Genomic DNA, 25,064 nt, shown 5'->3' with positions numbered 1-25,064 from the left:
AAGATGGGGGTATACTTATCTAGTCATTCTTATCATTCCGCTCGTAAGACCCTATAAAGTATATATCCTCTTGATCGTCTTGACATTTTGAGTAGAACTAGCCATGTTCGTCTGTCAACATCACGAAAGTGTTCGAACGAATAAAGATATCCGCTTGAAATTGTGCACAGATACACAGATAGATCGATGTAGGTTGGGGATTGAAAATGGGTCATATCCGCTTGAAATTGTGCACAGATACACAGATAGATCGATGTAGGTTGGGGATTGGAAATGGATATAGATTTGGATATAGCCTCCATGTGAACCGATCACCAATTTTGACTTTTTAAACCCCTAAAGACGTCAATTTTCATCCGATTTAGCTGAAATTTGGAAAACGACTTCCGTTCTGTTTTCCAATCAATATGACCGATAAACTGATATAGCCCACATAAAAACCAATCTCCGGATTTGACTTTTTGAACACCTGGAAGCCTCAATTTGCATCTAATTTAGCTGAAACTTGGCACAAAGACTTCTGTTCTGACCTTCAACATTCCTTCCAAGTATAATCCGAATAGGCCTATATACTGATAATAGGCCCCATATAAACCGATGCACGGATTTGACTTCTTGAGTTCATTGAGGCCTCAAAATTTACACAAAGAATTTTGCTATGACTTTCAACTTCCGTGCCAAGTATGATCCCAATCGGCCGATATACTTATATGCAAATGCAAAATGCAAATTTGCCCATAACCACCGTTGACAAATTATCTAATTGTCCAGCCAGTATTCGAACCCAGGCGTTTAGCGTCATAGGCTGTATAGCCCCCTCTAATACCGATTCCTCGATATGACTGTTTGCGACCATAGCAGACGCAACCAATGTCTGATTTGATTGTTGTAAAATAAGTCAATTACGAACTGAGTTAATAAATGCAAATTTTTGCAGAATCCACGGTGGTGGGGACCCAAGATTTGGGCCTGCCGAATTAAGCACGTTTTTACTGGTTAAAACAAATAAAAACGCATTAAGTTCGTCCGGTCGAATTCGATATATATTTCGTTAAAATCGCATCATATATGAACCTATAGCAGCTATTAGGAAATATAGTTTGATCCGAGCCAAACTCGGTGGGACATCGATGGGTTCATAACAAGTATTTATGTTCCAAATTTCAGCAAAATCGAGCAACAAATGGATCATATAAGGCTTGAAGACCATAAATCGGGATGTCGGTCTGTGTGGCAGCTATTTCCAAATATTTGTATAACCACCACCGACCGATGGGGGTATATTCATTATACCCTGCACCACCACTATGGGTTGTTGTTGTTGCAGCAGTTTATTGTATTCTATCTTTCGTCTGTTTGATTCTGTTGAGTGTCAAGACACAGCAAATCTAGGACTAAGATGGGGTGCGTCCACAGGCATCTGGGTCTGAGTCGAGTGGGTCTGGCTGGGCAGTAAAACAGGTGACGCGTATCGTGCGGTCCCTGGTTACAATCGGGACATACATCAAGCACGTCGGCATCAATCCTTGCTACGTAGGAGTTGAGGCGGCTGCATCTGCCGGAACGTAATTGAGCCAGAACTACCCTGGTTTGCCGGGGGAGGTAAATTTCTTCAGGTGCAATGGGAGGCGGTCGTTCTCCAAGGACTACATTCACCCGGAAGCCATTTACCACATCTGCTACAGTGTCTGCATGAATGTTGTCTAGACCTGCTTGATATGCCGCTTGATGTAGAGGTTCTCTCTTGTAGCGCTGAACCTCACGCTCTAGATCATGTAGATCTCCCTTAAAGCTTCTTGACGGTGGATATCTATCCACAAGATGATGATTTGGATGGTCTCTGCGATAAAAGCCCAAAAGGTATTGCTTAGACAGCATGTAATTATGTCTTCGCACTGTTAGGATCTATGTCTCCTGATGGAGGTGGTCCACATGAGAACTGAGAAGACAGCTCGTCGCAGTTCGGAGGGTGGCATTCTGACAGATCTCAATATTATTCCACTGCGTGTCACAAAGTTGACGAGACCACACTGGCGCTGCATAACTTACCACAGACCGGCCAATTGATTTGTACGTGGTCAACAAGGTTTCTTTGCCTGCACCCCAAGTCCTGCCAGCAAGTGACTGACAAATTGCTGTGGCATGTGGGGAGAATTTGTAAGAGCTGTCAAACGTGACGCCAAGTATTTTGGGACACTTGTTGATCGGAATCATTTCTCTATCGACCATCACAGTCAGCTCAGTGTTCACCTCACTCGTATTTGTAGTGAACAATGTGGCTGAAGATTTGGTGGCGGATATCTTCAGATTTCTTGCAGCGAAACATGAGTCAAGTTCGTTGAGGAAGACGTTCAACCTATCGCAGATGTCATCAATGGGTGGGGGGCCTGATGCCATGATCGTACAATCGTCCGCATATGATAAGATCTCTATGCCGTCTGGAGGGGGTGGAATGGAGGATAGGTAGAGATTAAACAGTGCCGGAGATATCACACCACCTTGGGGAACTTCCTGTTTCCCTCTACGCTGCTTCGACTTCTTATCCCTAAATTCCACAAATGACTGGCGACCACACAGATAATTCGCGACCCAGCGTTTCGAGCCTGGCAGGAGGAACGTGTTGGCGATGTCCTCAAATATATTGGCATGGCTGACCATGTCGAATGCCTTCGATAGGTCCAATGCCACGAGGACCGTCCTATCACATGGCCTGTTTCCGTTTGTAACACCTCGAAATATTCGTCTAAGATTCCATAAATAATATATATTGTTCATCGTCTCGACGTCCTGAGTCGATCTAGCCATGGCCGTCTGTCGAAATCAGGATAGCTGTGGAACGCGTAAAGCGTAAAGCCGCTTGAAATTTTGCGCAGATACCAAATATTGAAGTGAGTCGGGATTGCAAATGGGAGCTATATCCAAATCTGAACCATATCGGATCAGACTGGACATAAACCGATCTCCCGATTTGCCTTCTTGAGCCCCTGGAAGCCGCAATTTTTGTCCGATTTGGCTGAAAATTTTCACATAACGGAACATATGACTTCCAACAATTGTGCCCAGTACGGTCCGAATCGGTCTTTGACCTAATATAGCTCCCATATAAACCGATCTCCTGATTTGACTTATTGAGCCCTTACAAGCCGCAATTAATGTTCGATTTAACTGAAATTTTGCATTGAGTGTTCTGTTATGACTTACAACAACTATGCGTAGAACGGTCCGAATCGGTGAATAATCTGATATAACTCCCATATAAACCGAGCCGCAATATTTGCAAATTGGCTGAAATTTTGTACGCTCAGTACGCTTATACTCTCCAACATCCAAGTCAAATCTGGCACACAAAAGTCTTAATATATAGCCCCCATATAAACCGATCCCCGGATTTGACTTCTTGATCTACTATAAGCCGTAATTGACATCAAATTTGGCTGAAGCTTTGCTCGGTGTGTTTTGTTATGACTTCCAATAGCCGTGCCAAGTTGGGTTCAAGTCGATCCACAACGTGATATAGCTTCCACGATTCCTAGAAGCTTCAACTTGTTTTTGGCAGAAATGAGGCGCGTAAAGTATTAATGAGCACTGAGTTTATTACTGTAAACTTGTACCAGAATCCATGGTGGTACGATTCGCCCCGTCCTAAATAAGCAAGTTCTTACTTGTTATGACTGGTTGTGAGTCACGTATTTTTGCAGACGATACTTCTTTTTCGGGCTCTAATGTATATACATACATATATATAAATACAGTGTGTAGCCTTCAAACTTCTTTGGACCATGTTTTAGAATATTTCAGTAATTGGAAGATAATTTTTATACCCACCACCGAAGGATGGGAGTATATTCATTTTATCATTACGTTTGCAACACATCGAAATATCCATTTGCGACCCTATAAAGTATATATATTCTTGATCAGCGTAAAAATCTTAGACGATCTAGGCATGTCCGTCCGTCTGTTGAAATCACGCTACAGTCTTCAAAAATAGAGATATTGAGCTGAAACTTTGCACAGATTCTTTTTTTGTCCATAAGCAGGTTAAGTTCGAAGATGGGCTATATCGGACTATATCTTGATATAGCCCCTATATAGACCGATCCGCCGATTTGGGGTCTTTGGCCAATAAAAGCCACATTCATTATCCGATTTTGCTGAAATTTGGGACAGTGAGTTGTGTTAGGCCCTTCAACATCCTTAGTCAATTTGGCCCAGATCAGTCCAGATTTAAATATTGCTGCCATATAGACTGATCCTCCGATTTAGGGGTTTTGGCCCATAAAAGCCACATTTATTATCCGATTTTGCTGAAATTTGTGACAGTGAGTTGAGTTAGGCCCTTCGACATACTTCTTTAATTTGGCCTAGATCGGTTCAGTTTTGGTTATAGCTGCCATATAGTCCGATCCTCCGATTTAGGGTCTTGCCTCCATAAAAGCCACATTTATTATCCGATTTTGCTGAAATTTGGGGCAATGAGTTGTCTTAGGTCCTTCGACATCTTTCTTCAATTTGGTCATGATCGGTTCAGATTTAGATATAGCTGCCTTGTAGACCGCTTTATCGATTTAAGGTTTTTGGGCCCATAAAAGGCGCATTTATTATCCAATTTTGCTGAAATATGGGACAGTGAGTTGTCTTAGGTCCTTTGACATCTTTCTTCAATTTGGTCATGATAGGTTCAGATTTAGATATAGCTGTCATATAGACCGATTTCTCGATTTAAGGTTTTGGTCGCCGAAATTTGGGACAGTGAGTTATGTTAAGCCCCTTGACATACTTCTGCAATACGGCACAGATTGGTCTAGATTTGGATATGGCCGCCATATAGACCGATCTCTCGGTTTTAGGTTTTGAGACCATAAAAGGCGCATTTATTGTCCGATTTCGGCGAAATTTTGGACAGTGCTTTGTATAAGGCTCTTCGACATCTTTCTGCAACTGGGCCCAAATCGGTATAGATTTGGATATAGCTGCCATGTTGACCGATATCTCGATTTAAAGTCTAGGCCCCAAAAAAGCCGCATTTATAATCCGATTTCATGAAACTTGACACAATGACTTATGTTAGTCTTTTCGACATCCGTGTCGTATATGGATCAGATCGGTTTATTTTTAGATATAGCTACTGTACTTATTAGTATTTGGTCCACATGGGACATAAGGTATACAATTTTCACCGGATTTTGATGAAAGGTGGTTTACATATATACCCGAGGTGGTGGGTAACCAAAGTTCGGCCCGGCCGAACTTAACGTCTTTTTATTTGTTTTATCCATTTTTCCTTCATACCACTTCATTTTGCGAGGATCACAATATTATTTATTAATTAAAGTAAATCATTGCCTTAGTATTGGACAAATATTCTGTATTCCACTAAATAAACTTAAACTTGAAGACTCTGATGCCAATCATACACACGGTGGATGCCTGGTAATCCAAGCTCGCTACCTACAAACTGCGACAATTTGTATGTATTTTAGCAGAATCAATGGTGGCATGTTTTTATATGTTATTGTTGAAATCATTTATATAGATCTAAAGTTGTTGGCTTATTTTAATTTTTTCTTCTTTCGGATCACTGTGCACACCTAAGGCAACAGTCAACTAATCATAACATGGTTTGCTTATGTTTATTTCAACTTTAAATATGTTTGTTCATTTATCTGTTTTTGTTTAGAATTTTATTTGTCAGATAATGTTATTTTTGACAATTCCACAAACCAAAATATGGAATACAATTTATATTGTTTATCAAGTATTGTTTAACACGCGCCAAGTTTTGTTGTTGTGAACTTTGGCTACCCACCATCAATGATTTTGCTATAATGTACACCAAATAACCGGTTATATCTGGATTATTTTGTGGAATGAAGCTTCTGGGGCTAAATGAGCTCTTGAACTTAACAGGACCGGCAGATGTTGCTCCAAGATCCTCTCTTAAACTCTCTTAAAAGCGGAGTCCCATGAGAATAGTAAGTTAAATTTCATACCATTTCGGCTGTTCTTAATGAGCGATGCCAGCGTTTAATAATTCCATTAGCAGATGGATGATATGGTGTTGATCTAATTCGATGTGATCTAAGTAAGGTAGATAATTCCCTGAAATGAGCGAAAATCTTCCGGAAACATGCAGATATGAGCCTACAGCACTTCGTGTATGTACGGTTACCCTTGATCGTTGTCTTTCATGAGGTTCGTAATATGTTTTGTTTTTTATTCTGCCAAACAATATGTTTCTGAATTTGTTTTATTGTTATATGTTTGCAGCCATGGGATAATCCGTGAAATTAGTCAATGACAAGTTTACAAAAATTTTATGGAATAAACGGTCGCACATATTGCAATGGGCTTGAAAACCAAAGATGACGACGAATCACTGAGCAATGCTTAAAGTTCTGTATCGCTCATCTGTGATTTGGCTCACTCTTTGTAGTCAACTGAAGAGGGGGTTTTGATAGTTTATATTTTCCGGACAATGTGTCAGCAACAATGTTCCCTTGTCCACTTATCCACTTATACAGGGTGGCTGATGAAAGCCGCTACCAAAAAAAAATGTAATAACTTTTTTTCTATTTAATAATAATAATTTAATAATTAATTTAATTAATTAATTAATTAATTTAATTAATAATAATTTAATAATTAATTTAATAATTTAATTTAACATGAATAAAAGAAAAATGTATTCCATACACCGAAAAAAAAATGTAGCAATATTCATCATTGTAGCAATATTCATCAGCCACCCTGTATGACTAATATCAACTGAGAAATGAAGTCTAGTTTTCGGGACTCATCTGGACATGCTTTTTCAGGCTTTTGTTTGAAAGCATATGTCAAAGGCTTACCGTCAGCAAATATGATGAAATGGTGGCTTTCAAATATGTAACTGTAATGCTAGAAAACTTTGTTCACTGCGGGTAAGTTTTAATAGACATTAATGAAATACAAAGTTCCTTGCATTTAAATATGTTTCATACAGAACTAAAAAGAACATTAACGCAAATAAGTTTTACCCCACTAAAACAGGATAATATGAGAACCATCTTTACCCTCTGTAGTTCGAAAGTTTGAGTAATTTGGATGATGAAGTTTTCGTGATGAATTTGGTAGTAGAGTAAACTTTTTAGCCTCAATTTGGGATACAGGAGGGCCTACGGATCTTTAAAAATGTGATATCCCAAGTGGCAGTTTGAAATATGATTCTGAATGTAGATAACCAATACAAAAAAAATTAATTCGTGTGGATCCGAACGAGACCCGTAGCCCGTACTCGACGAATGCTATCCATGGTGGAGGGTATAAAAGATTCGGCCCGCAGACTTAGCATGCTCTTACTTGTTTTACTGACTTTGATTGGCCATTACAGAAAATGTATTCCTCTAGTCGAACGTAGAATGGATGCCTATGCGCCTCGATCTTTTGCGCTTCTTCTCCAATTTGACACCCAATTTCGATGTTTCCCTCTCCACTTGGTCACACCATCGGAGTTTTGGTCTTCGCCTTTTGGGTTTTCTTTTGCAGTCGTCTTCAAAATGCTTCATTCCTGGAGCTTCTTCATCCATTCTGTCAACATGACCTTGCCAACGCAAACATTGTATATTGATACGTTTAACTGTGCTTTTGTCGTCATACAGCTCGTGGTTCATAAACGCATATATTCTCCATTAACGAAAACTGGTCCACATATTTTACGAAGGATTTTTCTCCCACACACTCCAAGGAGGCCACCGTAGCGCAGAGGTTAGCACGCCCGCCTATGACGTTGAACGCCAGGGTTCGAATCCTGGCGAGACTATCAGAAAAAATTTTCAGCGGCGGTTTTCCTCTCCTAATGCTGGCAACATTTGTGAGGTACTATACCATGTAAAAGTTCTCTCCAAAGAGGTGACGCAAAGCGGCGCGCCGTTCAGACTCGGCTATAAAAAGGAGGCCCCTTATCATTGAGCTTAAACTTGAATCGGACTATACCCATTGACATGTGAGAAGTTTGCCCCTGTCCCTTAGTGGAAAGTTCATGGGTAAAATTTTCTGCATTTGCACTCCAAGTGCTACCTCATCTGCTTTCGTAACAACCCATGTCCTGGGGCCATATAATAACACGGGTAGTATCTGTGTCATGTATAGTGTAATTTTTGTCTGTCGAGAGATGCCATTGCACCTCACCTGCTTGATCAGTCCACAAAAGAATCTGTTAGCCAGTATTATCCTTCGTTTTGTTTCAAAACTGATGTCGTTTGTTTCGGTTACAGTGGTGCCTAGGTAGATAAAGTTGTTGACTATCTCAAAGTTGTAGTTCCCATCTTTCTCCATTTTCTTTATCTGATCGGGTTTACAGGGCTTTGTGGGAATTAATATAATCCACTTTGTCTTAACTCCATTTATTGGCAAACCCACTTTCGTTGATTCTCTTTCGATACTTTTAAAGGCTGCTTCTTCCGGTGACCGACCCATAGTCGGCATAGGCGAGCAGCACATGTTCTCTTGTGACTAGTGTGCCATGCCTATTTCATCCGCATCTCGTATAATCTTCTCCAGCAGAATATCAAAGAGATCGCACCATAGGCTGTCTCCTTGGTATTGAACGGTTCAGAGAGATTCTTCCTATTTTAACTAAGGAACGTGCATCAGCATCCTGCAAAGTTGTATCAGTTATGCAGGGTTACCAAACTCAGGCGTGGATCAAACCAACTTTGAACACATAGGGGTGTCGAAGGCGGCATTGTAGCCAACGAAAAGATGTTAGGTGTTGAATTGTCCTTTACGGGTCTTTTCCAGGGTTTAGAGCAGTGTAAATATCGGATCTATGGTGGATTTATCAGGTCTAAGAGCACATTAATAGGGCCCAATTATTTCGTTGACTTAAGACTATAATCTTTTACAAAGTACGCCAGATAGCACCTTGTATGAGATGGCGAGGAGACTTATTCCTCTGTAATTGTCACATACCACCTTGCCCCCTTTCTTGTGTACGGGACATAGTATGCTGAGGTTCCATTCATCGGGTATGTGTTCTTCTAGCCAAATTGGGCAGACGAGCTGATGCATACGCCTTATCAGAGTGTCGCCTCCGTTCATAAACAGTTCATCCGGCAACCAATTTTCAGCCGGGTTACTGCTACCTGGATATCGTTTTGACTATGTAATACACATGCCATTATCAAGGATTGGTTCTGCGATATATTCATGGCCACCATCATCGGATCAGCAGCTGGGAAAAGTGTTTTCCATATCCTCAGCACTCTATCTGTATCAGTTGCCAAATTTCCTTCTTTGTCTCTGCAAGAGGATGTGAATGTACCGAAACTGTCGGTTGGATGTTTAATTCTTTGGTAGAGCTTTCGGACTTCATTATGGCCCCTGAACATCTCGATTCTCTCACCCTCACGTCTTTCCACTTCCTTCTTCTTCTTGCGGATAGACGTTTCTCCTCTCTCCTTTTCTCCCGATGCCTCTACTTCATCTGGCGCGTTGCTGCAGACTGAAATGTTGCAGATAGCCGAAGTTAGCAGATTTGTTCGAAGGGTTCTTTGGGGAGGCACGAATGTAGCTGCTCTTTCCATGGAGTGGGCAATGGTATTCAATGTTTTCTCGTATTTTGATGGCGTGACAGCCATGTGGCCGTGTGAGTCCTTCGATGTTAGAATCTGAATCTAGACTTTGCCGTGGCGAAGTCTATTAGCCTCAGACCATTATCTGAGGTTTCTTCGTGTAGGCTAATATTTCCGACTGCTGTAACAAAGATATTTCCCTCCTTATTATACCCTCCACCATAGGATGGGGGTATACTAATTTCGTCATTCTGTTTGTAATACCTTGAAATATGCGTCTGAGACCGCATAAAATATATATATTCTTGATCGTCATCATCGGACGGACATGGCTAGCCATGTCTGTCTGTCCGTCCGTCAGTCCGCTAACTTTCGAAGGAGTTAAGCTAGCCATTTGAAATTGTGCACAAATATTTGTTATAAGTGTAGGTCGGTTGGGATTGTAAATGGGTCAAATCGGTTCATGTTTTGATATAGCTGCCATATAAACCAATCTTGGGTCTTGACTTTTTGAGCCTCTAGAGGGCGCAATTCTCGTTCGATTTGACTGAAATTTTGCACGGCGTGTTTTGATATCACTTCCAACAACTGTGCGCAGTATGGTCCTAATCGGTCCATAACCTAATATAACTGCCATATAAACCAATCTGGGATCTTGACTTCTTGAGCCTCTAGAGGGCGCAATTATCATACGATTTGGAAGAAATTTTTACAACGGCTTCTCTCATGACCTTCAACATACGTGTCTTATATGGTCTGGATCGATCAATAGCTTGATACAGCTCCCATATAAACCGATCTCCCGATCTTACTTCTTGAGCCCCTACAAGGCTCAATTCTTATCCGAATGAACTGAAATATTACACAAAAGAGATACTGCGCATAGAACTCGAGAAATGCTCTCCATGGTGGAGGGTATATAAGATTCGGCCCGGCCGAACTTACACGCTCTTACTTGTTTTTGCACTAAAATCTCCCAGAACGATTTTAATATCATGGGAGGGACAGCGGTCGTATTCTTGGTATGTTCGTCCTTGTCTTCCGTTGTTGAATTGGCACAAATAAGGCTGTTGTTGAAGAATTTGGCCTTAATGCGGATTTTGGCTAGCCTCTCATCCACCGGAGTAAACCTTGAGACAAGGTATTTCAGTCTCCGACTAACTACAAATCCACAGCCAAATGCACGCTTGTTTCATGACAGTAGCGAGCCATCGCACTTCCTGTATGGCAATAATGTCTGTCCTGTACTTCTCCAATACATCCGCCAGAGCATACAACGCACCCCCTCTATAAAGAGTGCGACATTACTGGTACAGATGATGGTCCTTAAAACGTTTGTGGGGGTCGTCAACATAGGCGGAATCCTTTTTTATTCTTCTTCGTTTTTTTTAAGTAATTTTCTTAAGTTTTCCGGGTGATGGACTACTAACACAACGCCTCAACCTACCTTTTATCGTTCTATAGATGAACTCGTGGCACATTTTATCTCACTACCTTTAACTCATGTTTAAGGAAGCCACCCAGGTGATACCGCGGGAAGGTTTGTGTCCGCATTTGAGATGAAGGAAGTCCAAGATAAACCTGGATTTTGCAGGTCAAAACCAATCAGAACTGTTGCTTGGTTCCCAACATCCCCAAGTCACTTTTCATACTACTACCACCATTTATGTCAGGTCGGCTCCTTTTGGGGGCACCCTCGTAGGTTTATATGGAAGCTATAGCAAGTTGTGGATTGATTCAAGCCAAACTCGACTAAGACATTATAGGTTAGACCAGAAATCATGGTGCATTTTAGCCAAATCGAATAAGAATGGGACCCTATAGGGGCTCAGGAGTATAATCGGGAGATCGGTTTATATGGTTGTGGACTTTGATACATACCTGGCATGGATGTTGGGTGTCATAGCAGAAGTCATTGTACAAAATTTTAGCAAACTCAGATTATAATTGCGCCCTGTTGCGGTTCAAAAATTAAATCGGAAGATTTGTTTATATGGGAGCTGAGATTTCAAACAATATAATTATGTGGTCGGAATAAGTCGGACGAACAAAGTTGTGCTCCAGGAGACATGAGGACAATTGTATAAACTGCATATCAAAATTATAGACTATTAAAATAGTTTAACAATCTTTCGTAGTTTTTACCTGAATTTCAAACGAATATTTATTTAAATGCTTTATTACACATATTGTCACATAATAATTCAAGATGTATACCACCAGCAATTTGTAGGGTAAAGGCCTTTGGATCAAAATGGGGATTCATATTTGTTTGTTTACACACACGAATTTCATGGTTTTTAAGAATATGCACCAAGGCGACCTTCACCTGCAGTTGTCCCAGACGAGCACCAACACAATTCCTAGGACCATTGCCAAAGGGTAGATAGACACTTGGGTTGATTGTCTTACGGTTTTCAGCAGAGAAACGCTCTGGATCGAACTGCGTGGGATTAGGCCAATACTGAAATTGTATGAATAAAAAAATTATTGAAAACTGATTTTTAACAAATATAAAATGTAGATGGATACACTTCCACAAAATTTCACTTTAGTGAAATTAAGGCATTTTAGGGAACCCAATTCATCCTGCCTTTAACCAGGAAGGATGAAAAAGAATTTTCACACATTTTTGAAATACTATTTCTTTGTTGAAATTCCCAAGGTACTACAAAAAATCCCTTTACTTACATGCTTTTGCTAATGGAAACTGGATAAAAAAGCAGTAAGGTAAGGCAAAAGACAGGCGAAGCCGACTATATAATACCCTACACCACCAAGTTAACGTAATACTTTTAATCCATAGCACTTATATCCAAATTTAGTCAGACTTTAATTTTGCATACCTATTGAAATATCGAATAGAACCTTATACGATTTTCTTACGATGGTACGAAAATTGTGGCTTCTACAGCTTAAAAGTCGAAACGCATAAAAGATATATATGGGAGTTTTATCTAAATCGATGTTAATTAAATTTTGCACACGTATTGTGATGTCAATTAAACTATCTCATGAAAAATTTTGTTGAGATCGGACCAAATTGTGGCTTCTACAGCTTTAAAAGTCAATATCGGATGAAAAATATGTGTGTTAGCTATATCTAAATCTGGACCGATTTTTACGAAACTTTGCATACATATGAGCACGGTGAATAAAACGGCCCATGCCAAATTTTGTAAAAATCGGAATAAAATTGTGGCTTCTACAGCCTTAAAAGGTCATATCGGATGAAAAATATATATGGGAGCTATATCTAAATGTGGACCGATTTTTATGGAACTTTGCATACATATGAGGACATTTAATAAAAAGCTCCGTGCCAAATTTTGTTAATGCTTGTAAAGATTGGACCTATATTGTGCCTGCTATAGCCTTGATAGGTCAAATCGGGCGAAAGTTATATATGGACCGACTTTTTTCAAAAACAAAAGCGTTTCTCCTTGGACCAAAAAAGACACTTACGCAAAATTTTGTGAAAAGTGGACAACAAATGCGACTTGTACCTTGTCAACCGATCTCCCGATTTGATTTCATGAGCCCCTGAAAGCCTATATAAACCGATCTCCCGATTTGACTTCTTGCGCCCTTACAAGCCGCAGTTTTTGTCCTATTTATTTTAAATTTTGCCCGTAGTGTTCTGTTATGACTTCCAACGACTGTGCCAAGTACGGTTCAAATCGGTCCACAACCTGATATAGCTTCCATATAAACTGATCTCCCGTTTTGACTTCTTGAATCCTGACAAGCAGCAATTTTTTATACCGGTCTCTCGATTATCTTTGTTCGGTTCGTAGAAGCAGAAGAAGAATAGAAGCCTTAATGTTTGCTGGTTTGACAGAAGTTTGTTATGTAGAATAAAATAATGCCCTTCAACTAAATTCGTTTTGTATAAATTTTTAGCAGGATCCATGGGTTCCCAAGATTCGACCCGGCCAAACATAAAATATATATGAGCTTTATTGAGTTATTAGCCGAAATGGACCGTACTTGTCATGGCTATTAGAAGTCATAGAAAAATACCACCACCAAAAATTTCAGGGTAATCGAGTAATAATTGCACCCTACAGTGGCTCAGAAAATCGAATTGGGGGATCGGATTATATAGCAGCTAAATCAGGTTATGATCCAATTTAGACTATAATTGTCACAGTTATTTGAAGTCATGTCCAAATTTCAGCTAAATCGGACAAGAATTGCGCTCTCAAGAAGCTCAAGAAGTTTAATTGGGAGATCGGTTTATATGACAGCTATATCAAAACATGGACTGATTTAGCCCATTTACAAGCCCAACCAACCTACACTAAGAAGAGTTATTTGTGTAAAATTTCAAGCGCCTAGTTGAACTCCTTCGAAAGTTTGTGCGCACTCGACAGATAGACGGACGGACGGACATGGCTAGATCGACATAAAATTGTGGCTAGTACTGGTTACGGAAGATGATGGGACGTTGCAGCATTTCCTATGTCATAGCCCGGTTAGGTTAAAGCGAAAGGTTTTGCGAATGTTCAGATCCTCTAAATCACACAAGTTCTCTAAGAATGAGAACCTAACGGGGAGCAGAGGAAAATGCAGATTTATCTCGAACATTTTGCTCCGACAAAGACTGTGTAATTTTCGTCAAACGCAGCAAACAAATAAAAACCAAGATAATCGACAATGCCGCAAGATATCTATTTATGCCTCATTGAATCGATTTCAATCCTGAGGAAGTGTCACTCGAAACGACCGGTATAGCGAAAAGATTTTTGTGTTGGCTATGGACCAGAAAGCGCTTATTATCATAGGCATCTTGAAAGCCTGAAACTACGATGGGTCAAAGGAAATTTCGAAACAATTTCTCTAGACTCACCACTTTTCTTGCGCACCAAATGTCATAACCGCTCAACATCAGCCAACGTGCAATTATTGACGTACACCGCGTGAAAAATATCTCGAAAATTGGGCCATGTCAGGAAATCACCTTCAAATATATCGGTGTCACAAGGAGGCAACGAGAGACTGTCAACCATAGCACCAGAAGGTGAAACGACCAACGAGCTCACAATTCTGAAACTCCGATCAGCATTGCCAGACCTTTCCTGAGGACCGATGGTCAAAATATGGCATACTTATATCTAAACCCGACCGAGGATACGGTAGAATTCATAGAAACTGCTTGCGCACTATGAAATTCGGCAAGGTTACGATTAGTCGTGGATAAACAATTCATAAGGATCTGATGCGAAACTTGATATTTGATATCCGCGGAATTCAGCTCATCGACGCCTACATTCTACTATCATAGGCATCTTTAAAGCCTTCATCGCGACCCCAAAAATACGATGGGTGAAAGAAATTTCGAAACTATTTCCCTATCCTCACCACCGGTCTTGGGCACCAAATGGCAAATAACCGCTCAACATCAGTCAACCGGGAATTATTGACGTACACCGCGTGAAACAAAATTCGAAAAGGGGGCGGTGTCAGAAAATCACTTTCAAATATAACGGTGTCACAAGGGGACAACGAGAGAAAGTGAACCACATCACCAGGAGGTGAATCGACCAACGAGCTCACAATCCTGAAACTCCGATCAGCATTGCCAGACCTGTCAGTATCCCGAGCACCGATGGTAAAACTATGAGACGTACTATTCAACAGCCGGTCGCCGCATTCCATATATCTAAACCCGACCGAGGACACGGTAGAATTCATAGAAACTTCTTGCGCACTTTGAAATTGGGCAATGTTACGATTAATCGTGGACAAACAATCCATAAAGATCTGATCTGAAATAAATCAAACATTCGTTGGTCAATCTTACTCCAAAACAGCAAAACCACGAATGTTCAGGGATTACTATTCTCCTCTACAGAGAACTCTTACCACAAAAAATTCAAAGAAGAGTCAAACAAACCGAAATAGGAAATCAATTTTCGAAAACACAACTAAAACAACTTATAGTCCGATTCGGACCATAAATGAGTGCTGAATATTGTAGAAGTCATTGTGTTATATTTCAGTTCATTCGGATAAGAATTGCGCCTTGTAGGGGCTCATCATCGGGAGATCCGTTTATATTGGAGCTGTACCAAGCTATTGATCGATTCAGACCATATTAGACACGTATGTTGAAGGTCATGAGAGAAGCCGTTGTACAAAATTTCTGCCAAATCGGATGAGAATAGCGCCCTCTAGAGGCTCAAGAAGTCAAGATCCCAGATCGGTTTACACGGCAGCTATATTAGGTTATGTGCCGATTTGCGCCATACTTAGCACAGTTATTGGAAGTCATATTGGAAGTCATGCAAACGCAATGACAAAAAGACTATGACCTGGAAGATCGGAGTGACTCGCAATATTGGGATAGAAGTCTGCAGACTTTTTAACAGAGCACGTTGTAAAAAATTGGAAGTATATTGGCATATGTATTACACACGGCTCAAGGAATACAGTAAGATTACCATAGCGACAAAACGTGTCTCCTAAAAGCCTTTCTGCTGCCAGCCAAGTGGATAGCGCTAATGACGCCGCCAAGATGAAAAAGTTTCTCTCTAAAACCCATGTCCAAATTGAAAAGATTTTTGACGACATGGGAGTGGGAGCAGGGACAACGGAGGACATGTTGAGGCTTTGATGAAAACCCATTTTCCACTGGGTACGACGGTACTCACGGATAATCCTTAAGGAGATTAAAACCATTTAAGTCTCCCGGACCTAATGGAATATTTCCGGCGTTACTACAGAAGGAGGCAGACAACTGGCATCCCATCTGGCCAATATTTTTACAGCGTTCGCGGAACTTGCATATACTCCGAAAGCCTGGCAGGAGGCAAGGGTGGTATTTATACCCAAGACCGGCAAGGCAAGTTAGGCGACTGCAGGACTATAAGCCTTATGTCCTTTCTACTCAAAACCATGGAACGCGTTGTGGTTACCATGATAAATAGTAGGATATCCAGCGAACTGCTCAAATCCAAACAGCATGCCTATGTCAAGGAAAGTTCGCTGAAGACTGCCCTGCACAAAATCTACACGCTGGCGGTATGCATTGACGTCGAGGGTGCTTTTAACAATGTGCGGACCGACACACTGATCCAATCTTTAGAACCTGGTCCTTAGGGACTGGATAAACCTTATGCTAAGGAACAGGTGGATAAATTGCGGGTCCCATGACATAAATATAAGGGAGAAAGTGGCATAGGGCACGCCACAGGGTGGAATTTTATCGCTGACTGAGGAGGGATTTGAACCCGTCTGACATGCAGACGGTGTTATAATACTTCTTAGGTGTAAGGATCTGAACCAGCTATGCAAAAGATCAGAAAGAGTCTTGCTGTTGGCACACGACTGTCTGAACGTTAACCCAGAGAAGACTGAAATCTGTCAGCTCACGAGCAAGGCGAAGGTAGGCCAATTTGACGCACCATGTTTCCTCAATAGCACAATTTCGGTATCTGACAAGGTAATATACAATACTTAGGTGCGATCTTGGACAGAAAACTGAAGTGAAAATGTCACATTCAGGAACGTACCGAAATGTGCGGCACTATGCAGGCTCGAAATGGGTCCTGAATCCTTGGATAGTCCACTGGCTATACAGGTGCGTGATTAGACCAATACTTACTTACGCCTCAGTAGTTTGGTGGACTGCTATGGAGAAAAAGTGCAACATAAGGACCAGACAACAGGTTCGGAGAACATGTTGTCTTGGCATAGGCGGAACGATGAGGACCATGACCACTAGGGCACTGGAGACTATTTTAGATATCCGACCCATTGATATACAGATTAAGTGTGAGGCAGCCACTGCGGCTATGAGTCTTAAGGCGATGGGAGAATAGATTGAGGAAGGGAGCAGCTCATACCAAGGCGGTATAATCGAGGCGATGATAGGAAACCTGTAAGGAAGGGAAGAGGTTTCCGATCGGATACCTGAGACTACACTTGTGGTCGAGTGCGATGCACTGCTGCCATCGGCACAGTTTTGGATTGACGGAACTCTAGTATTGCCACCGGGATACCTGAGACTACACTTGTGGTCGAGTGCCATGCACTGCTGCCATCGGCACAGTCTTGGATTGACGGAACCCTAGTATTGCCATCTGGAAGATCATGTTACACGAATGGATCGAAGCTAGAGGACAGAGTGGGCCTGGGGGCTTTACTTTGAGAACCCAGGGACTGAGATCTGTTTTAGACTGCCTGACCATAATACGGTCCTGCAGGCGTAGATCCGGAAGATCGCGGAATGCGTGAAGTGGTTAAGTGCTAACGCGAGGACGTCGAGTATGAACATCTTTACAGACAGTAAAATTACCATAAGGGCAATAACAACCAGGACAGTAAGACCACGAACAGTTTTGCAGTGTAAGAAGGAGATTAACACCTTCACTGAGTATGGGGAAATCCGCATCGTTTGAGTGCCGGGCCATAATGGAGTAAGGGGAAATGAAAGGGAAGACGATTTGGCAGTGAAGGCCAGAAGACTGCCGTCAATAAACTTGGTTAATCCGAAGCCTTTTGGGTAGACGCAGTCCGAGTTTAAAGAGTGGGTGACAAAAGCCCATGCAAACCTACGGGAAAGCGAAACGGTCGGTAGGACGGAAAATCCTATGGGGAGATCCCGATTGTAAGAAGACGAGGCTATTACTGAGAGGACGTAAGAAGGAAGTCAGTATAGCTATTACTATCATAACGGGGCACAAAGGACTACGAGCTCATTTATGTAAAATCGGTGAGGCAAGTGATAGTATGTGTAGGGCATGTGAGGAAGATAATGAGACGTTGGCATTTCCTTTGTCATTGCCCGGTTTTCGCGTCTAACAGGTACCGGCACTTAGGTGGGGACACAACACCAGAAATGAACCCACTTAGGGGAGTGGTATTGTAAACAATTAAAGCTTTTGTAGGTAGCACAGAATTTCTAACTTAGATTTTCTTTTTAGAGGTTACTTTTTTAGACTTTCTGTTGTTACAACAAACATTTTTGCGGCAAATTTATCTGAGTGTTACGAAATCAAAGCAAAGGCTACAAATTTCTCGTTTTAGCTGTAATTAAATGCTATGAAACGAGTTTTGAATTCTTCAAATTTACCTAACAGGTGCGACTAGCCGTCTGCTATATTTCGCGACTACTTTTTATATTTAGAGACCACTATAATCAAAGAATTAACTTTGAAGTATAAGCAGAAACAAATATTTAAATTGTGTTCTATTTTAAGCATATATAAAACTTGCCAAATTAACTGATAAATAGTTGAAAATTTATTCAACTGTTGATATCTACCGCAACGACACACTTGTTTCATTTTTAGAAATCTAATCGTTTATATTAACCATTTGCAAGGCATTTTATGATCGTTTTTTTTTTTGGTAACTACCTCGATTTATGTACCTTTCTGAAGTCATTATTAGATAGAACGACACGTGCAATATTTCACCTAGATAAGGTTTTATTGGCTGTCTACAACTAGTCTCACGTAGACATTTTAGACCATTGTGCTGCCACAGTAGGAAGAAAGAGGGAAGATGCCGTCCAGTTCATGTCGTTGAACCAGCCACATCGCTTCGAAAAATCTAATAACTTGCAGCTATTCACATCTGCAGTGCACGCAAGTTCTCAAAGTCCAAACGTGGATATTTTTTTTTAATATCTAAATAAAGTCCGTCCACCATATATGGGCAGAATATGTAAGTGTCTAATACAACTCATTGCACCAAATTTCGGCGAAATCGGATAATAAATGCTTCTTTAAGGGGGTTTTATATCGCGAGGTAGGTATATATGACAGTTATGTCCCAATAAAGTCTGATCTGTACCATACTCGATCTGGATGTCACGAGGCCCAACGCAACTCATTGTGCCAAATTTCAGCTGTATCCAAATATAGACCGATCTGTGACGTTTTGGACACAGATGTTGTGGGGCCTAACCGAACTCAATGTCCCAAATTTCAGGGAAATCGGATAATAAATGCGCCTTTTATGGGGCCAAGACTTTAAATCGAGATATCGGTCTACATGGCAGCTATAACCACATCTGGACTGATTTGGGAAAAGTTGCAGAAAAATGTCGAAGAGTCTAACACAACTCACTGTCCAGAATTTCAGCCACATCGGATAATAAATGCTCCTTTTGTGGGTCCAAAACCTTAAATCGAGAGATCGGCAGCTATATTCAAACCTGGACCGATCTGGGCCAAATTGATGAAGTACGTCGAAGAGCCTAACACAACTTACTGCCTCAAATTTCAGCGACATCGGACAATAAATGCGCCTTTTATGGGCCTAAGACCCTAAATCGGAGGATCGGTCTATATGGCAGCTATATCCAAATCTGGACCGATCTGGGCCAAATTGACGAAGGATGCCGAAGTGCCTAACACAACTCACTGTCTCAAATTATAGCAAAATCAGACAATAAATGAGTTTTTGTGGGCCTAAGACCCTAAATCGGAGGATCGGTCTATATGACAGCTATATCCAAATCTGGACCGATCTAGGCCAAATTAACGAATGATATCGAAAGGCCTAACATAACTCACTGTCCCAAATTTCAGCAAAATCGGATAATAAATGTGACTTTTATGATAAATAGTTGAAAATTTATTCAACTGTTGATATCTACCGCAACGTCACACTTGTTTCATTTATAGAAATCTAATCGTTTATATTAACCATTTGCAAGGCATTTTATGATCGTTTTTTTTTTTGGTAACTACCTCGATTTATGTACCTTTCTGAAGTCATTATTAGATAGAACGACACATGCAATATTTCACCTAGATAAGGTTTTATTGGCTGTCTACAACTAGTATCACGTAGACATTTTAGACCATTGTGCTGCCACAGTAGGAAGAAAGAGGGAAGATGCCGTCCAGTTCATGTCGTTGAACCAGCCACATCGCTTCGAAAAATCTAATAACTTGCAGCTATTCACATCTGCAGTGCACGCAAGTTCTCAAAGTCCGAAAGTGGATATTTTTTTAAATATCTAAATATAGTCCGTCCACCATATTTGGGCAGAATATGTAAGTGTCTAATACAACTCATTGCACCAAATTTCGGCGAAATCGGATAATAAATGCTTCTTTAAGGGGTTTTATATCGCGAGGTAGGTATATATGACAGTTATGTCCCAATAAAGTCTGATCTGTACCATACTCGATCTGGATGTCACGAGGCCCAACGCAACTCATTGTGCCAAATTTCAGCTGTATCCAAATATAGACCGATCTGTGACGTTTTGGACACAGATGTTGTGGGGCCTAACCGAACTCAATGTCCCAAATTTCAGGGAAATCGGATAATAAATGCGCCTTTTATGGGGCCAAGACTTTAAATCGAGATATCGGTCTACATGGCAGCTATAACCACATCTGGACTGATTTGGGAAAAGTTGCAGAAAAATGTCGAAGAGTCTAACACAACTCACTGTCCAGAATTTCAGCCACATCGGATAATAAATGCTCCTTTTGTGGGTCCAAAACCTTAAATCGAGAGATCGGCAGCTATATTCAAACCTGGACCGATCTGGGTCAAATTGATGAAGTACGTCGTAGAGCCTAACACAACTTACTGCCTCAAATTTCAGCGACATCGGACAATAAATGCGCCTTTTATGGGCCTAAGACCCTAAATCGGAGGATCGGTCTATATGGCAGCTATATCCAAATCTGGACCGATCTGGGCCAAATTGACGAAGGATGCCGAAGTGCCTAACACAACTCACTGTCTCAAATTATAGCAAAATCAGACAATAAATGAGTTTTTTGTGGGCCTAAGACCCTAAATCGGAGGATCGGTCTATATGACAGCTATATCCAAATCTGGACCGATCTAGGCCAAATTAACGAATGATATCGAAAGGCCTAACATAACTCACTGTCCCAAATTTCAGCAAAATCGGATAATAAATGTGACTTTTATGGGCCTAAGACCCTAAATCGGAGGATCGGTCTATATGGCAGCTATATCCAAATCTGGACTGATCTGCGCCAAATTGACGAAAGATATCGAAGGGCCTAACAGAACTCACTGTCCCAAATTTCAGCAAAATCGGATAATAAATGTGGCTTTTATAGGCCTAAGACCCTAAATCGGCGTATCGGTCTATATGAGGGCTATATGAAGATATAGTCCGATATAGCCCATCTTCGAACTTAACCTGCTTATGGACTTAAAAAGAATCTGTGCAAAATTTCAGCTCAATATCTCTATTTTTGAAGACTGTAGCGTGATTTCAACAGACAGACGGACAGACGGACGGACATGTCTGGATCGTCTTTATAGGGTCGGAAATGGATATTTCGATGCGTTGCAAACGGAATGACAAAATGAATTTTCCCCCATCCTTCTCTGTTGGGTATAATAATAAAATTTTAGCTTTTAACTAGTTACCTTTTGATCGTAGTGCAGTGCATAAGTGGATATATAAACAGGCATTCCGTGGGGTATTTCATAATCGTAATAAGGTTTCAGAGAATATCCTGTCTTCTTATCTGCTGCCATGTATCGCCTATCCAATAGTGGCAATACTGGGTACTTGCGCAAAATTTCATCCACCACCATTCGTAGGTACTCCATTTCATTGAGACGATCATAGGATATTTGCCCCTCGCCTTCGAGGACGGTCTCGAGTATTTCGTGACGCAATCTCTCTTGAATATTAGGATGCAAAGCCAACTCGTACAAGGCACATGCTATGACAGTTGACGAAGTCTCATTCCCAGCAGCCACTAGCATAAGTGAATGTCCCACCAAGTTTTCCATGGTAAGGGATTCATCTTCTCCGGCTGCTGCAGCCTCCTTTTTCAGGCTGACTAAAAGATCAACCAAATCGTTGCGCTTTAGGCCACTTGTCTCGCGGTCTTTAACCACTTGTCTTACAAATACTTTGAAAAAAGCATAGGTTTGCTTGAAAAACGGTTTTGCTCCGACCAGACCAGATAAATGAGGCATAAACAGTAAGAAGAAAAACGATAGAGCACGTCGATAACTAAAATTCGATATCCTCAAGGCTTCCAAAAATATCGGATCATTTGATTTCTCCAAGGCATTCGATTGAATTCCCAAAATGGTAGTGGCAATGCTATCCGTTGTAAACTGTGCCGCGAAATGCTTGAACTCCAACACAAATTTATCGCCTTTCTTTTGCAAATAATCTTCAAGGCCTTGGCCAACTGTCTGAAGTAAGGGATACATTTGCCTCAATTTGCCACTCGTAAATGTTGGACTCAATTGGGGACGCAATTTTTTCCATTGTCCGTATGGGGCCATTATCAAAAGCTTGTGTCCAAGTGGGTCACTATGTGGATCACACTGCAAGGATCGATTGCCAAACTTTTCAAAATCCTTAATAAATACCGTTTTGATCAATTCTGGATGTCGAATAAGCAGTCCGGGCGTATAAACTCCATAAACTCCAACGGCGGCTTCATTTTGAAACTCTTCGTCATCGTATATGGCTTTTAAATTATAGCCGAAATTGGTTCGCATTGTGATGAAATCCCACAAATTACCACTTAAGATACTGGCCTTAGCATGGGGTACCTTAAACCGACTCCAGTAACGGAACTTATGGCGGACCCACATCGTAAGCAGAAACGTAAGACATGCTAATAGTCCCACAAATACTTCAGATAACTCCATCTCCCTTACGATTTTTCAAATAGAACAATGTGAAAGCAAATCTACTTTAAACAAGCCCGCTACTTTTGACTAGCTCTTCAGCTTTTATTCACAAAACTGAATAAATAATTAACCCTCAATACTCTTCACATTGGCAAAATCAAAAAAAAAAAAAAAAAAGCTAAAGCGTGCTAAGTTCGGCCGGGACGAACCTTATATACCCTCCATCATGGATCGTATTTGTCAAGTTTTTGAACGATATATCCTAACAGCTAGATAGGCAATAAAAACAAGCGATTTTTGTTGGTGCTCAAACTCTCAAAGCGAGAAATGGGAGCCATGTTAGGTCATGAACCAAATTTGATTACCCTTGGTATGAATGTTGGAGGTCATAGTTTATATTAATGTACAAAATTTCAAACAAGTCGAGTAAAAATTGCGCATTCTAGATACTCAAAAAGTATATTCCGTAGATGGGCTTATATCGAAGCTATGTAGGGTTATAGACCGATTCTGACTATAGTTGGTACGAATGTTGGAGGTCATAGTAGAAGTCGGTTAAGAATTGTGCACTCTAGGGACTAAACCAGTAATATCGATGAATCGGTTTATATGAGGGCTATATCCACATCTGAACCTATATTTCCCTTTGGCGATCGCCAACGACCTACATCAATAAGATATATGTGTAGGTAGCATATATGTTTCAGGAAGCTGCTTCACCCGTTCGACCGCTATCGCCTTTTCCTCAGACGGACGGAAATGGCTATATCGAGTCAGAACGTCGAGACGATAAAGAATATATACACTTTATAGGTTCCCAGATCAACATTTCAAAGTGTTACGAACGGAATGATTGATTATTATAACCCAATCCTATGGTGGAGTGTATACAAATATAATTGTTTTTGCTATCTTTAATTTTGAAACCCAGCGAAAAAAATGATGAAACATGTGGTGTTTTAGAAATATAATAAAAACCGTGGACTTTATAAAAACCCAAACTTATGTAATTTCTTTAACATCCACGGCAAGTACAGTCTGAATCAATCCATAACCTGATATAGCTCCCATGTAAACCTATCTCTCTTCTTCATCTTCTAAATATTTATGTTAAATAGTTGAGTGAATGACTGAATGACCCATACCAAACGGCTAAAGATGGAATTATGAAGTTTTGCACGAATGTTGGTCTTGGATTATAGGCACGGGACGGAATGCAATTTGGTTATATTCGTTCATTTAGGTTCTAAAAATTATACGAAAATGACAAAATGGTTACCCTGAGCGAACGGAAATAGCTAGGAGAATGATATTGGACAGAATTTAACAGTTTTTCGAAGAAATAGTGTTTGTAGAAAACAAGTAAAAGCGGCCGGGCCGAATCTTATATACCCTCCACCATGGATCGCATTTGTCGAGTTCTTTTCCCGGCATCTGTTCTTGGGCAAAAAATGGATAAAAGAAAATATATGCTCTGCTATTAGAGCGATATCAAGATATGGTCCGGTTTGGACTACAATTAGATTATATGTTGGAGACCTGTGTAAAATGTCAGTCATTTTGAATAAGAATTGCGCCCTTTGGGAGATCGATTTATATGGAAGCTGTATCGGGCTATAGACCGATTCAGACCATAATAAACACGTATGTTGATGGTCATGAGAGGATCCGTCGTACAAAATTTCAGGCAAATCGGATAATAATTGCGCCCTTTAGAGGCTCAAGAAGACAAGACCCATGATCAGTTTATATGGCAGCTACATCAGGTTGTGAACCGATTTGCGCCATACTTAACACAGTTATTAGAAGTCCTAACGAAACACCTCACGCAAAATTTCAGCCAAATCGGATAAGAATCGCACCCACCAGCGGCTACATCAGATTATGAACGGA

General features: G+C 40.8%; 1 protein-coding gene across 1 annotated transcript; it reads right to left on the bottom strand.

Moving 5' to 3' along the window:
• Positions 1 to 11,684: 11,684 nt before the first annotated feature.
• LOC106092112 (cytochrome P450 6g1) lies at positions 11,685 to 23,269 on the bottom strand. The gene is made up of 2 exons (XM_013258876.2): positions 21,939 to 23,269; positions 11,685 to 12,018 (listed from the first exon to the last, which is right to left on the bottom strand). The coding sequence occupies exons 1-2, from the start codon at positions 23,187 to 23,189 to the stop codon at positions 11,719 to 11,721; spliced, it is 1,551 nt and encodes a 516-aa protein (XP_013114330.2). The 5' UTR covers positions 23,190 to 23,269; the 3' UTR covers positions 11,685 to 11,718.
• Between the last annotated feature and the right edge of the window lie 1,795 nt (positions 23,270 to 25,064).

This window comes from Stomoxys calcitrans, chromosome 5 (assembly GCF_963082655.1).
Source record: "Stomoxys calcitrans chromosome 5, idStoCalc2.1, whole genome shotgun sequence".
Classification (NCBI taxonomy): domain Eukaryota; kingdom Metazoa; phylum Arthropoda; class Insecta; order Diptera; family Muscidae; genus Stomoxys; species Stomoxys calcitrans.
The sequence above is the reverse complement of the archived record's forward strand: the minus strand, read 5'-3'. Positions and strand labels throughout refer to the sequence as shown.

What these genes read in the sequence shown, in the direction of transcription:
- LOC106092112 (XM_013258876.2), bottom strand. Translation starts at nt 23,189, where the DNA reads ATGGAGTTATCTGAAGTATTTGTGGGACTATTAGCATGTCTTACGTTT. An exon ending in CACTGCACTACGATCAAAAG is followed by an intron (nt 12,019 to 21,938) that starts GTAACTAGTTAA and finishes ATACAATTTCAG; the next exon opens with TATTGGCCTAATCCCACGCA.